The following is a 15,901-nucleotide window of genomic DNA, read 5'->3' as shown; positions in this document are numbered from 1 at the left end:
CCATATAATATGTGTGTGTGTATATAATGTTGAATGATGAGGTTATTGTACCATTTTAGGCACCACTATACTTTTTTTTTTATCATTCCTGCTCCAACCCTTTGGGGAAAATGAATAACTGTAATAAAATACAGAAAGATTCATGGAGATATAAAGCCTGTGTATTTGGGGAGACAGAGAGATGAGGGGAGGAAGAAATGAGGTGCGTAAAGGAAGTGTGAGCTAAATGAAAGTGAGCCAAGTACAAGGAGAACAAGACAAGGTTAGAGAGAGGGAAAGTAAGCAGTCATGGACACAGGAAATATGGCCTTGTCACCCAGGCAAGACTGACAGATGTCCCCCCATCGTCTCTTCGTGACAGCTGACAGCATGACGGACAGGTTCAAGGAGAACGAGAGAGCGTAGGATGGTGCGAGAAGGGAGGAAGAGTAAGGAAGCAGAAAATGAGTCTGCTACCTAATCAGTTGGCATCCTTAGGGCCCTTGACCTTGTATCTCGCTCTCATTCTCTTTTTCTCTCTCTCTCTCTCTCTCTCTCTGTTTTCTGAAGCATTCTCAAAGCCCATAAAAACATGCACTAGATTAGAGGTACTCGGTTAAAGTTCCAAGAAGTCCAGTCTCTGTATTTCCTTCTCAGCAAAGATCTGAAGACGTCAGCTTCTCTATTCTTGAAACTAGTGAGCACTCCACAGAGGCATCATTTTAAGTGTTTTATAATTCATAACTGGAAAAAGGTATTTATAAGTAAAATGGAGGTTTTGTATAGGACAATTTAGGCTTATTAGGGGCCAAGCCCTGAAAAGGGCTGTAGCCCCTATTGTATCTGTTAGTTTTCTTATTATTATTATTATTCCTCCCCACTGGGTGTCTATGGCAGCCCTATGAACCGTAAGTAGGAAAATATCTCGGGTCGTGAGATATGGAAAATGCTATTTCTGCTCATAACTTCTGAACGCTTTGTCAGAAAATAATCATGGTGTCTATGGATTCCTCGTGTCAAGCCGAATCTGTGGATGCCGGATATGCCAGGATCGGATGAACCCTGTGTCCGCCATTTTGAATTTTGTCATAAATTGCAATATCTTAAAATATTTAACATATCTGCACAAAAATTGGTATGCATGATCGACTGCATGTCCTGAATGTACATTAGGAGTTTCAAAACAGCGCCACCTAGTGTTCCAGAGATATAAGGTTTTATTGCAAAAAGGCTTATAACTTTTGAAAACAAAGTTCAAAATGAAAATTCAGAAATTTCTTTGTCATTATGTTACTTGGTTTATGCCAATTTCAACGATATCTCAATTGTCATTTTCCAAACATGTGACTGTCCGCCATATTGACGCAAATGAAAAACAGTTTTTACGCTAATCCTCCTTCATAATTTGTCCAAATCTCATAAAACTTGGCAGAGATGATCTTTGGACTGAGCTGAACAGAAATGACTGAACAGAATTTTTGGTCCTACTGGTCAAATAAAAGTTTGAACCCAAAATTGGTTCAGAGGCTTTATCTCGGCCAAACTTAAATAAATCGAAACGAAAATTGGTACGCTTCATCGGACCCATGATCTGAGGGTCCATGCTAAAGTTAGGAACAGCGCCACCTACAGGTCATGAGATCTGATTGTTATGCTAGTTAGCTTAGCATCCTAACCTGGTTAACTTTTTTAAAACATCTGCTCAGCAGACTGTTGCATGTGCATGAGCAATTAGCTCAATGTGTTAGGCCATATGTCCCGAATGCATCACGTCGTGGGTTTGAAACTCAGTGTGACATTTATGTAAAACTTCAAGAGGTACTGTGGCAGGATGGGATGTATAAGTTGCATCTGTTCCTGGCATTGTTCCTAAGAATGATCTCATCTGACACTATTAAATATAAGATGCCGTGCATTTATTTAAAAATTCTTAATTTTGAGTTCATTTTTACTTTAACTATGGAACTTTGGCAGCTGTTTGGTTACTTGTCTGCCCAGTGGCGCAACAAGATAAACTGCAGGCACAAGACCCAGAGATTGTGGGTTCGAGTCCCGTGTTGGGCAACTTTATAAAATTGTGTGTAATGTTGTCATTTCAATGTGTTCTGTTTCTTTTTTCTGGCCCTGCACTGCTGTTGCTGCTGCTATAAACGGAACATGAGAAAATGACCAAATCTTAAAATAAGGGCAGATGCTTGCAATACTCGCTATACTTTATGTGCTTACAGTACATGCAGTGCTGCTGTAGTTGCTGTGCTTGCTGTGCAGCTATGCTTGCTGTGCTGCTGTACTTGCTGTGCTGCTGTACTTGCTGTGCTTGCTGTGTGCTGCTGTACTTGCTGTGCTTGCTGTACTTGCTGTGTGCTGCTGTGCTGCTGTACTTGTTGTTTGAGCTATTTGCTGTCCTTGCGGTGCCTTCTGGGCTTGGCCCCGCAATTGCTGCTTGCAGCTATATTTAGATTATTGTTCTTTTAGTTTAGCAACATGCTATGACAAAAATCTTTATGAGCCTTGAGTTTAATTCAGTTCACATTTATTTGTATAGCGCTTTTCACAATACATACATTTTCAAAGCAGCTTTGCAGAAAATGCATGTGTTTACATTACAATTTAGAGTGATCTGTTATCAGAGGTGACTGTGTCCAAGTAATGGATTTCAGAAATGTACAAATCATGCAGTTAGCTAAAAATCTATTAATTTAAACTATGTATTAGTTTAAGGCAGAAACAATGAGCTCATTGAAGTAATGAATATATACTTTAGTTACCTTAGTAGGATAATACTAGAAATATTAAATCCATTTTCACAATATAAATTACTCTGAATGTGAAATAAATGTGAATGTAAATGTGTTTTACAAACCACAAGTGAGCAACCAAAAACAGCCACAGTTTCCTTGCCACAACATTATATTATCATAACTAGCATCTCATTTTGCATGAAAGCTGCCTTATATGCTGTCTTATAGAAGCTCAGTTTCTCCATGTGGAGGAAGAATGCTTCTAATTGTATTAATTTATGGTAAATGATTCAGAATCCGCTAATTGGTGACCTCTGCGCTAGATGATAATGTGACTGCCTGTCTTTTGTTACTTTCTCAAAATAATCATGCAATGTAAGGTTCAGCTAGCGGGTGAAAAGTTCCCAGCAGGGCTGTCTCTTTCTCTGTCTGTCTCTCTGGCGTATGGGCTTGTAGCTGCCTGTCTCACGCCAGAATACTTGGAAAGAGGAAATCTTTTTTTTTTTTTTTTTGGCAACTAGCTATATAAATGTTCTAATACTTCCTTCTACTATCCTCCTCACAGACTCCTCCGGACAGGTGATGTCCTCTCCTCTCAGCTCGCCCACGTCCCACCGGGGGATGCATCCGTCACTGCTCAGCCCGACTTCTTTAGGCCACTCGGGGTCCCTGCACTCCCCCATCAGCACTCTGAGCTCGCCCATGAACGGCCTGGGCTCTCCCTTCTCTGTCATCAGCTCGCCCATGGGGCCACATTCCATGGGGTCACCAGGGATGGGCTACGGCCCCAGCGTCAGCCCACAGGTAGATCCACAGTCCGAGCGCCTCCTTTAGAGCTGTGTTTAAAGAAGCGCTTGTATTTGTGTTTCATAATTAAACATTGTTAGAAAAATCGTTCAGTTTAACTCGTCCAGTCTGTCTTGCTCTCTCTCTTTACAATTCTCTCGCTCAATCTGTCTTTTGTTCCATAAATAGGCCTGCACATTTCTTTGTCATTTAAAAAAAGGCTCACAATTAAGACATCAAAGCTGGCAGTGTCCTAGTTTTCTTTGAAATCCTGAACCACATGAGTGAAATGGTTCTCAAATTCACACACGTATAAAAAAAACCCCATCCTTTTTCTCATTGATTACTGTACTGCGTTTTTTTCACCAGGCCTTTTTGCTCATTTTAAATGATAGTGTTGTTAGGTTAGGTTTGTGTAAATTGAAGTGGATTTTGTTCTTTCCACAGAACAGGATTCGTTCATTTCTGAACACATCGTTTCTGAGGTTACACTTGATTTTATAAAATATCTGATCTACATATCAGATTCATACCTCGCACACACACAGTTCTGTTTAAGACCCCATGAAATCAATATATATCTATATAATTACAGTATACAGTTTCTTTTTCGTGTCGTCTTGAGCTTGAATGGTTTAAAATCGCTTAAATGTTTAAACTGACAGAAACTAAAGCAAGTGCAAATGATAAACTTAATGGTTAGACTTTGCAATTAACTCGAGAATCACATGCGTTTCCAACCGTGGTTCCTGGTCCGAATACAATCCCTGTACTTCACACATTCTGCGATGTAGAGCTGCACGATTAATCGTTAAAAGATTGCGATCTCAATTCAAACACCCCCGTGATCTCATTACTAAATGACAACGATTCCGCTATATCTATTACACATGTTTCACATCGCAAGCGTCAGGGGAGCATGAACAGCGTTGTTGCTGCCAATGTTACGAATGACAGTCGGCCATCACGCTTCTGATGTGAACGGTCTCATTCATTGATATGGGCAGCGACAAAACACTCGCACTCTACTGATGCTTCCAAAGTGAAACTGTTTAAAGCAAAGGCTTTAGGGACTTTAGTTAACCTTTAAAAGTACAATCATCACACTGCGACACTCAAATCTGCATTCGCGCTGATGCAGGGAGAGCAGCTGCCATGTAAATGTACAGCTTTTCAACCACACATGGTTTTTTTATGCATTACAAACATTTAAATAACAGTATAAAAAAAGTAGGCAACTGGGATAAAAGTTTATCATTTGGGTAAAAACATTGATGTTTACAGTTGTGATCCAAATAAGAGTAAATCATCTTTTTAAAGTCTTATGGCACTTGTAGCCTATGTATTGTATTGCTTATCGTTACGCCAGGAGGTGGCTACAAGTGAGTGTTTATAAACAGTGTTTGTCATTCAATTTAATATATTTTAAAATAGACTAAAGCAATACAAATTTTGTCAGAACCTCTAGTTTGCATGTTACTTTGTTAGTTTATTCTTCATAATCGCAGAAGAATCGCGATCTCCATTATACACAAAAAAAAATTGTGATTCACAATTTACCCAGAATCGTGCAGCTCTACTGCGATGTGACTATCGTGTATGCGGACATCGCAATATTGAGGCTAAAATGATATATCGTGCTGCCCTACTTGGAGGGCTATTTGCTAGTGTATTTCTAAATATTGGTGAAATTCACTCAAAGGTTCTTTACTATAATAAAAAATAATTTTAATTTTAATTTAAATTACTTTATATATATTATTATATATATTAGGGCTGTCAAAAGATTAATCGCGATTAATCGCAACCAAAATAAAAGTTTGTGTTTACATAATATATGTGTGTGTACTCTGTTAATTATTATTTATATATAAATACACACACATTCATGTATATATTTAAGAAATATTTGCATTTATATACTGTATATACATTTATATAATCTATAATATATATAAATATAAATGTTTTATATATATATAAAAGTGTTATAAACTATTGGTATTAACATTAAAATTAACCTAAATAATTAAATGGTCAACAAAATATTTTAGTGCATTGACACAGGACGGAAAACATTGTTCATGGTGTCTTTGACAACTGTTGCTAACAAATAACAGCAGGATTAGAGTCCACCCAGTAATCCAAACAGTACTGTTTAATACATTAGTTTCCATCTTGTCATGATCAATTACATCTGTATCCCGAGCTTCAATTCTCTGGACTATACAGATTTTTAAACTTTGAGAGCAGATTTGGTTATTGCATTGACTTACAGTTGTTAGATGTGCCATCTTTACACAGCAGCGTTCAGACATCTCTCGCTCTCTCTGGGTGGGAGGCAGTCATGGGGTCTGATGGAAGGTGATTTGAGTCAGACGGCATTTGTCACTTATGTTTAGCACTCGGCTCACTGGCTGTTTTCAGGCCCAGCCGTGTGGAACGGGGTTGCGACTCTGTCCCTCTGTATTTAACCTCTGAGGATCCAGAACAGGCACCCCACTGGCATCAACCGCCCAGCCACACACTGCACACAATTCCCCAACATTCAACATACGAACAGCAAGCATCAAGATCAATCTGCATTTTGTTCAAATATGTTTGTTTTGAAGGTTTAGCACCAACAAGTGTTAACCACTTGCACTTTTTTTATGACAATAAAAGAGATTTGTGGGTCTGACTATCATTTTTACATGCAGTCCTTAATTACTAAGAAAGTTTTATTTACTCATTTATTTTTTACTTGCAAGAGGATCAAACTTATAAATAAATGGCCTAAGAACTAAAAGAATCTGTAATTTTTAACGAAATTTAGCCTATTACTTATTTTATTAAATCACTCATTTATATATTATTTTTCTTTAGTTATAAAATTTAAATTTTATCTTAATTTATTTAAAAAGTTTTCCCCTGTGGCATATAAATGCTTAAATAATCTTAATTTCCTATATTATGTGTGTGTTGTAATACGGTATGTTGGCTTGGCACCTCAGGGTTTTGTCTCAGATTTCAAGTGTTGTACTGCCCTTGTTATGGCACCTACTGAGTGTAAAACAATAGGTTTTTGTTTTGTCTGGTTTTGTGCGTCTGCGTTTAGTATGTGTACAGTTTCAAATCATAACAGCATCCACCATCACATGGAGCTGGAAAGCATTTACAATACACATTTGTTTGAGTTGGATTGTGGCTTTCATGGATTTTTCTCTCAATTTTGTTTTGAAATGTTCGGATTGCCTTCACTTGGGGAGGTTGGTTTTGACAGAGAGGACCCACAGCGATAGCTGCAGTGACTCACTCTTGCACACACAGGCACAAACGCTGTCAGCCGCCGGTAGACCTCAATCCCACCAGCCCCGGCACAGCACAGACCCTGCCGTCTCCCAGCAGCTGGGACACATTAGGCAGAACGTGGTTCGGTTTACACTTCCAGCTACACTGAAAGGGGATATGCCTTTTTTTTTTTTGTCTCCCCAGAAGAAACACTGAACGTTTGCTAGCTCTCGATCCAGCCTAAATGGCTTATTATGGTTCAGTGTGTACTGCACTGGAAGACTGGAAGTTGTTACTGGAAAGTCATTATCAGTGTTGAGGAAACCATTTTCAAGCTGTTCAAGCTACTATTATTTTAAAGCAGTTAAAGTATAGTCAAAGTCTTGAAAAAGTTGTTAGCTATACTACATTCGTCTAATAAAAGAAGCTAACTCCACTAAAGCCATTTTATAGGGGCTATGTTTTATATATAGGGAAAAAATGACATTGCGATATTTTGTTTTTCTGCGATACATATTGCGATATGAAAACAAGTTGACCAGATCATTTAAATAGCTCTATTTGTAAAGAATTAATCATTAGGATGATTGGGCTGATTTTGTAGCGGAGTGCATCTGCATAGAAAAAAATAAACCAATTACAAGCATACATAAATACAATAGAAGAAAAATACAAATGGAATAAACAGTGCTAAGTCTAGTATTCAGGTACAGAAATTGAATAATCAAATATAAAATAACACTCGTCACTGTATACATTAAATATAATTACTATAATTAAATAATTAATAAAATGTATTTTTGTTAAAGCTACAAAAGTGATTTTCTCTTTTGTTGTTTGATCAACATTGGTGACAAACAGCTGCGAGTATATTAGGCTGCTCTCACTATTAAGACGAATGCATGAATTTTCCTCAATTGGAAAAAAACTGAAGATTCTGTTTGCGATGAAACTTTCCGAAATGATACTCGCTTAATTTTGTGTGCACACGTCCATTGAAGCTCAAAATAGAAGAGAACTGAATTCGGTGTTCACATGCTGTCTGCATGTCTCTGTATGTGCGCACAGTTCCAGTCTTCTTGCTCTTGATGCTTAAACTGACAGAACTGACAGAAACCATGCAAATGATACTCAATTACTGCAAAATGCCTGTGGAGCAGTCCTTAAGACACTAACAGTTTACAGACTGTATATACAATTAAAGTCACTGTTCCAATAACTTGGGACATTAAAGAGATCTCTCTCTGACTCTGAAAAGTTTAGGAAGGACAGCTGATCGTCCTTGCAGTGCCAAACCCTGTGTAACCATGTGTCCCCCACAGACATGTTCAAAAACTTGCAAGTGACTTGAGAAGGAAATGCACTGTAGTACTTAAAGCAGCTGGTGGCCACACCACATACTGACTGCTACTTTTGATCTTAACCCCCCTTTGTTCAGGGGCTTATTCCATTTCTGTGAAATTTGTTCAGCATATGTCTCAAAAGTGTTGCATCTTATGTTCATACAAATGTTTAGTGAGAGGACATTTTTTCAGTTTTCTATTCTGAAAAGAAGACTCTCAGACATGCAGAGAATGGCACAAATCTGGTGTATTTTATTTATTAGATTTTTTGGATGTTTTTTGCTTAGTCATATCAGACTTGGTGTACCCATCTCACACATTTTTGGTTTTGTGATGTGGCCGCTGTGGCCCTAGATGCAAGTTTGGTTGTGGTCTAGTGAGGAAGAGCTGTCATCTTGCCTTCACTGGCGTCCTGTGATTCATTAAATAGCAGCAAGTACTTGATCCCATGACCCCTGTGGTGCCACCTGTCAATCTGTGCTGGAGGTCGTAACCCTGTGCTCGGTCTCTCAAATCAGATGGACAGGCATCTATTGTATTGATCAATTTAGGCTGCAATAAGAGTAAAACAAAGTATTGACAGTGATGCACCTACTCTAGATCTTTTTTTCTGTTTACATTTGTTTTTTGTGGGGGGGAGGTTACTTGCAGACCATATGGAGAATAATGTACCTCCTAAATTCTGACAAATCGAGCACCTCTTGAGGCGATTGTTTGCTCAGCTCTCTGAAGCCTGTGAGGGGAGCAGGATAGAATACAATATCTGGCCTTGACTTGGGATGCTTTAACAGGGCCTCTAATGAGGAAAATATGCCTCTTTTGTTATTTCACATTCAGATGTGATCCGAAGGTTTGTGGGAAGAGGTTAAAGAGAGAACAAAATTATAAAATAGATGGATCATGTTTCAATTTTCGGTTTTATTTTCTTCCAGATTTTGTCTGTAAACCTGTTCACTGCCTGTAAGAAAATCTCAGTCTTTCCTCATTGTTCAACTACACTGAAAAAAAACAATAAGTAAAATGTACTTTAATGCTTATTTTGCATGTTTTTGCACGCATATTTTTGACGTAAATTTCAAGTTATCGAAACGAAAATAAGTAATTTTATCTTGGCCAGTAAAAGGCTGAGTAATTTCTACTTAGTTGAAGTTTCCTTTGCAATAATTTTTACGTTTACAAAAAAATTAAACCACGCGTCTAATGTGTATGCTTGACTTAGAAACATCCAAGTAAATAGCACCATGTCTATAGTAACACGGCACCTGAACACAGAGACCTCAATACTTGGTACACAATACACAATGACGGTAACATTCGCTGGATCGTTTTTCAGTATGACTCATTTTGAGTAGAAAATTAACCCCAAATGTCACAAAATGGCAAGTTACTAAACCTAACAGCAAAAGCAATGATAAAACACTGTAAATATATCTGGAAAAGAGCGAAAAATCAACCTCATTAATTATTCAAGCCCCAGTGCATGATGGGAACACCAGTATCAGAAAAGTTGAGTAGTTTTACTTAATTGTATAATGTTGATACTTACACTTTAATTTCTACAAGCTATATAGAATTTACTTAGTTTGTTTATTAGTGTGGTTGGCAGCAAGAGTCGCTGATATTACCAGTCTTTTATTTAATTAAAAAAAAAAAAAAATTAAGAGTCAAGTATATATGAAATTCTAATCTATATATTACTGATCTTTATTTTATTTATTTTTTAATATGTATTTTATTTAAAAGAAATCTCTTATATTCTCATCTTTAAATATAACCTATTTTATTTAGATTTTTTTATTTAGTGTTTAGTTTAGTTTATTCTGTTCTTTAGATATTGTCTTGTTTTTTAATTTATCTTATTTTTTATTTTACGTTATATAAATGTATTCACAGGTCACTGATATTCTGAACTCTATAGTACCTGTCTAGATATTAGTGTCTTTTTTTTTAATGTCATTTAATTTGTAACAAACATGGACCTTTTTTTTATGAAAGTCGAAACTTCCATTCTGACAGAGAGCATATTAACCATCATGCCTTATGCATGTCTCTAGTCTGACCGACTGGTTTGTTTGGCACTGAAGTGCGTTTACAGTACAGCTCAGTCTCTAAAACAATTAGCCCCTATTAAAGAAAGTTCAAGCAAAGTTTAGATCCAAACTGATATATTTATGCAAAATGAAACACAAACATCACATTAGCGGCAGAAACTCTTTTCTTGGCGACTGTTGTTAATAGGCTTTGTGCGCCAAAGCGCACACTAGCTAAGAGAGACAGAGAGGAGGAGGACACAGCAGCTCCCTAGAAACGTTTCACCCAAACCTTGGTGCGCTGTGACACGTCCTTTCTAACTTCTAGACTTCTATTGAGAAAAGCAGAGGTTAACTGCTCTTAAGGTTAACTGAGAGTGTGTGATTGGAGGAGAGTGTTTTTAATAACAGTTGTTTCAAATGTTCTCAAAGGGGCTCCGCTTGCAGGGGATTTTCTAAAGAGGCAGAAAAGCGGATTTTGATGTTGGAGCACAAAAGAATTGTTTGCTCAGTGTGGAGAGATACACAATTCACTTTACCAAAAACCTCTCTTATTCTCTCTCTCTCTCTACCTGTGACTGTGTCCTCAGATGCTGGGAAGAGTCCATGGGATAGGAGCTGCAGATTTTGCCTGTTAATTGCTTCCTTGCAACCTTGATACTTGTACACAATAGCCCCTCGAACACAAAGCTGATGAAAAATTTCTCAGCTTTCATGGTTTATTTCTCAAGCAAAACCTTGAAATTAGTGGAGGCATTATCTGGCGAGCTCAAGGACAGTGCCTTTACTTTTGCGTTTTGTGTGTGTGCGTGTTTGTTTTGAGGTTTTTTTAAGCCTCTGTTTCAAGTGTCAGAGTATTCACTTATTTTTTAAGAATCTGCATTTACAAATCTCCATGTTTCGTTATGGGTTTAACAATGCAGACACATGGCAATTGTTGCAAACGCAGCGCTCCAGTGATGATTATCCACTCTTGAAGATTAGCTCTGGATGCTGACAGCTGTTACGGCTTCAGGCAATTATTACACCATACAACATTTCTTCAGAGGAAACGGCTCTACGGTTATAATCTGTCTTGGCCCAGCACAGTCTACCAAAGCACAGACATCATGCACAGCAGGAGCCAGACAGAACGGAGAAGTGGGTAAAAGATCTGCCTTTCTTTTATTGACTTGACCCAGGGCTGGAATTGCAGGAGGCTGCAGGATAGTGGTTGGTCACCGATATCGTCTTAATTGGTGTGAAGATCATTTACATTTGGCTTTGACAGGATGGAATGGCTTTCTGAACCAGACATGACATCAGTCTTATCCATATATACAGTATATACGCTCACCTAAAGGATTATTAGGTACACCATACTAATACTGTGTTTGACCCCCTTTCGCCTTCAGAACTGCCTTAATTCTACGTGGCATTGATTCAACAAGGTGCTGAAAGCATTCTTTAGAAATGTTGGCCCATATTGATAGGATAGCATCTTGCAGTTGATGGAGATTTGTGGGATGCACATCCAGGGCACGAAGCTCCCGTTCCACCACATCCCAAAGATTCTCTATTGGGTTGAGATCTGGTGACTGTGGGGGCCATTTTAGTACAGTGAACTCATTGTCATGTTCAAGAAACCAATTTGAAATGATTCGAGCTTTGTGACATGGTCCTGCTGGAAGTAGCCATCAGAGGATGGGTACATGGTGGTCATAAAGGGATGGACATGGTCAGAAACAATGCTCAGGTAGGCCGTGGCATTTAAACGATGCCCAATTGGCACTTAGGGGCCTAAAGTGTGCCAAGAAAACATCCCCCACACCATTACACCACCACCACCAGCCTGCACAGTGGTAACAAGGCATGATGAATCCATGTTCTCATTCTGTTTACGCCAAATTCGGACTCTACCATCTGAATGTCTCAACAGCAATCGAGACTCATCAGACCAGGCAACATTTTTCCAGCTTTCAACTGTCCAATTTTGTTGAGCTCGTGCAAATTGTTGCCTCTTTTTCCTATTTGTAGTGGAGATGAGTGGTACCCGGTGGGGTCTTCTGCTGTTGTAGCCCATCCGCCTCAAGGTTGTGCGTGTTGTGGCTTCACAAATGCTTTGCTGCATACCTCGGTTGTAACGAGTGGTTATTTCAGTCAAAGTTGCTCTTCTATCAGCTTGAATCAGTCGGCCCATTCTCCTCTGACCTCTAGCATCAACAAGGCATTTTCGCCCACAGGACTGCCGCATACTAGATGTTTTTCCCTTTTCACACCATTCTTTGTAAACCCTAGAAATGGTTGTGCGTGAAAATCCCAGTAACTGAGCAGATTGTGAAATACTCAGACCGGCCCGTCTGGCACCAAAAACCATGCCACGCTCAAAATTGCTTAAATCACCTTTCTTTCCCATTCTGACATTCAGTTTGGAGTTCAGGAGATTGTCTTGACCAGGACCACACCCCTAAATGCATTGAAGCAACTGCCATGTGATTGGTTGATTTGATAATTGCATTAATGAGAAATTGAACAGGTGCTCCTAATAATCCTTAAGGTGAGTGTGTGTGTATATATATATATATATATATATATATATATATATATATATATATATGTATATGTATATGTGTGTGTGTATATATATATATATATATATATATATATATATATGAGTATTCAAAAATTCATGTGTTCATTGTGCATGTACATGCATGTGTGTATATGCACGTGTGTAAAAATAAAACAAAATCAATCTTAACTCTTTCCCTGCCAAATTTCCATCATTTATGAGATGCTACCCCGCCATTGACAGAATTTTCCGGTGCTATTACACATCTTCTGAAAGAGTACCGAATCTCCTGATCAGAACACATGAAAAGAAGATACAGAAACAAGCAATATCATATGTAAGAATATGCATATGTAAAATAACGCGATCACCAACATTAAACCTATAAATCAAAACTGCCTAATGTTACTGAACAAAATGTCAACTCAGGACAAGCTTTAGGACTGTGCAAGGTTTAGGAGGTGTTGATGGCTACCCCATCTATGTTTTGAATCCGATCTGGATGTAGTCAAAAAAAGTTGACAAAAATGTGCTTTTAGCAGCTTTTTGCTCAAAATGTTGCTTTTTTTTATATAACTTACACTGTAAAAAATTAATCATTGGTCTTATAATTTTCACCAAAAAATTTAATTAAAAATAGTGTGCATATTTTCTTAAGAAAACTGTGGTTCAGTGTTGTATAGAAAATATTGAGAACATTTCACTAATAAAACCAAGCAATACATTTTCCAAATTTTTTTCAGGAAACAAGCAGTTTTGAGGCTTAAATTGAGGAACTGAATAAGCTGAAAAATTAAGGGGGAAAAGCTACATATTGAGACCCTATTGATAGTTCCCAGCATGCTTTACATATGGCTGGAAATGGAAGTGTTATTTTATTTGTTTTTGAGGGAAGGGAAAATTCTGTTAATGTTTAATGATCAGTTATGTTTCACTTTTGAAAAAGTGACCATTGTGCTGAAGAGTAGAGCTTATGGTTGGGTTGTGAAAAACTGCATGTACTAATATTGTGATGCATGTTAGTTTGTTCAATGAGCATTACCTTTGTGAATGGCAGTCAGTAACAAGTTTGTTTCTACTTGTGCTGTGCTAACAGCATACAGTCTTTTAATTGTAAATCATAACTCAAAGTCAAATATAAACGGTTAATTTCCATTCACTCTAATTCACACACTTTTGAGAGATAACTTAAAATAAAAAAGCACATTTCATTAATAATATTACTTTCAGTGTGTCATAGACTAAATAATTAAGGAGATGTTACATGATTTATTCAGGTAGATTCCATTAAAGAAATCAAGCCTTAAAAAGTACTCAAAAATATAATGTGTAATAATGTTACCATAATTATTGGTAACAGTAATTTGCAAATACCATGTTTTACAATGTACCCACATTTATTTTGTTAATAAAATAAGAATGAAAAATGTATTGTTTGAAAAAAAAGAGGGTCTGTTCTTTCTTTTGATATATTGCATGTTCAGATATTCAAACAAAAAATTATTTGGGGGCGCCATACATTTTTTTGTGAAAATTATCAAAAACTCAACAAAAAAAAACACTGACAGGGAAAGAGTTAAATAACACTGTCCGTAAAGGCATCACTGCCTGGTTGAAAATAATTATAAACATATGTAGTCAGTCAATCCACAAAATATATTTTTTTCATTTGTATTCATCTCTGCAAAAACATTTTTCTTAGTATTTTTGTCTTGTTGCCTCTGGCTTGGCGTGCTCAGTTGGGGACACTAAATTTTTCAAATAAACATCGAAATAAATCTAAATAATAAACTAAATTAACCATTTAAACTAAATTACTAATCGAATTATTGATCTAAAGCCCACACTGTCGCTGTGTGATGGTTGAGATGGGCTGATGACATCAGCGTTTTTTCCGGAGTGGCTATGCGGCTGAATAAAATTATGCTGCATTATTTTCCTGTTTAACACTGTAAAGCTGCTTTGAAACAATCTACTTTGTGAAAAGCGCTATATAAATAAACTTGACTTGACTTGACTTGTCCTGTAAATTAAACCATAAACAATTGGTAAAATTGTGTAAGATATTAAGAATTGTTTTCAGATAATGAATTAACTTTTTTCTTTTTTACCTTTTTTTTTTTTTTTTTTTTTTTTTTTTTTTTTTTAAGCATGAACCTAAGTAAATGTTGTTACATTTTTATGTCTGGTTTCACAGACAGGGCTTAGATTAAACCAGGATTAGATTTTAGCTCAATTAGGACATTTAAATCGCTTTTATAAAAGTGCCTTAAAATAAAACATTACTGTTGTGCATCTTGAGACAAAACAATGGCACTGGCATATTGTAAGATATGCCAGAGCAAGTTGCTTTCAGTTAAAACAGCTCAAACATGCACTTTAGTCTGGGACTAGCTGAAGCCTTGTCTGTGAAACCAGGGGTACTGATTCAAACTTCAAAAAAATTGTAATCTTTCAAATAATCTATTTACCATTTGGCTGAAAAACAATGTTTCACTAACAATAATTAATGCAATTGCAATAATATGCAATGAAATGTAATAATGTAAGAAGTTATATATTGTATTAAGGAAATATAAATAAAGAATAAAGGATAAAAATAAAGGATTTTTGCAGTGTTTGTATTATGATATGGCTATAATGGGCCAGGCTTCCAAAACTGCCTTTAGATCTGGGTGAATGATGCATGTTTGAGAGTCGGACACCCTGTCATTTTACTGTAAGAACCCAAATGACACTGACTCTCGCCTTTAGGGCTGATACAAAACAGGACTAACTTACTGCAGCTGACAGCAGTATCCACAGGGACTGCTCCAAATGTGTCTCCCACACCGCTACTGACAGAGGACTCTATGAGGTCACACTCGGGGTGAGTAATGGGTGTGAAAGATCGGAGGTCAGATGTTGAGTGGGTTATCAGGCAGAGGAGATCGCCCTGCTGCCCTGCAGTGGTTAGAGAGAAGGATAAGGTCAGCGTTATCAGCAGAGCTTTTCCACGTGCCGATGTACACATCCCAGCCAAGTGTGGATTGGAATTGGAGTCTGTTGCGAGGAGTCTCTCGTGAACAATCCTAGCAATGAATTTTTGAATGGACGAGTCATTTGTAAAGTCGTTATAAAATTGGTATTATTATTATACAAATCTACATTTGGGTGAGATCTAAGAAATGGAATGAGATGGAAAATGTGCACAATGAATGC

General features: G+C 37.3%; 1 protein-coding gene across 2 annotated transcripts in view; it reads left to right on the top strand.

Moving 5' to 3' along the window:
* Nucleotides 1-15,901, top strand: part of rxraa (retinoid X receptor, alpha a) — a 140,461-nt gene that overhangs the window by 81,224 nt on the left and 43,336 nt on the right. For both annotated transcript variants that reach the window (XM_079835306.1, XM_079835307.1), the window contains exon 3: nucleotides 3,286-3,524. In XM_079835306.1, coding sequence (XP_079691432.1) covers nucleotides 3,286-3,524 — 239 coding nt within the window. The remainder of the gene's footprint in view (nucleotides 1-3,285; nucleotides 3,525-15,901) is intronic.

This window comes from Gobio gobio (assembly GCF_949357685.1).
Source record: "Gobio gobio genome assembly, chromosome: 14".
NCBI classification, from domain to species: Eukaryota; Metazoa; Chordata; class Actinopteri; order Cypriniformes; family Gobionidae; genus Gobio; species Gobio gobio.
Note: the sequence above shows the minus strand (reverse complement) of the source record. Positions and strands in the feature narration are given on the sequence as shown.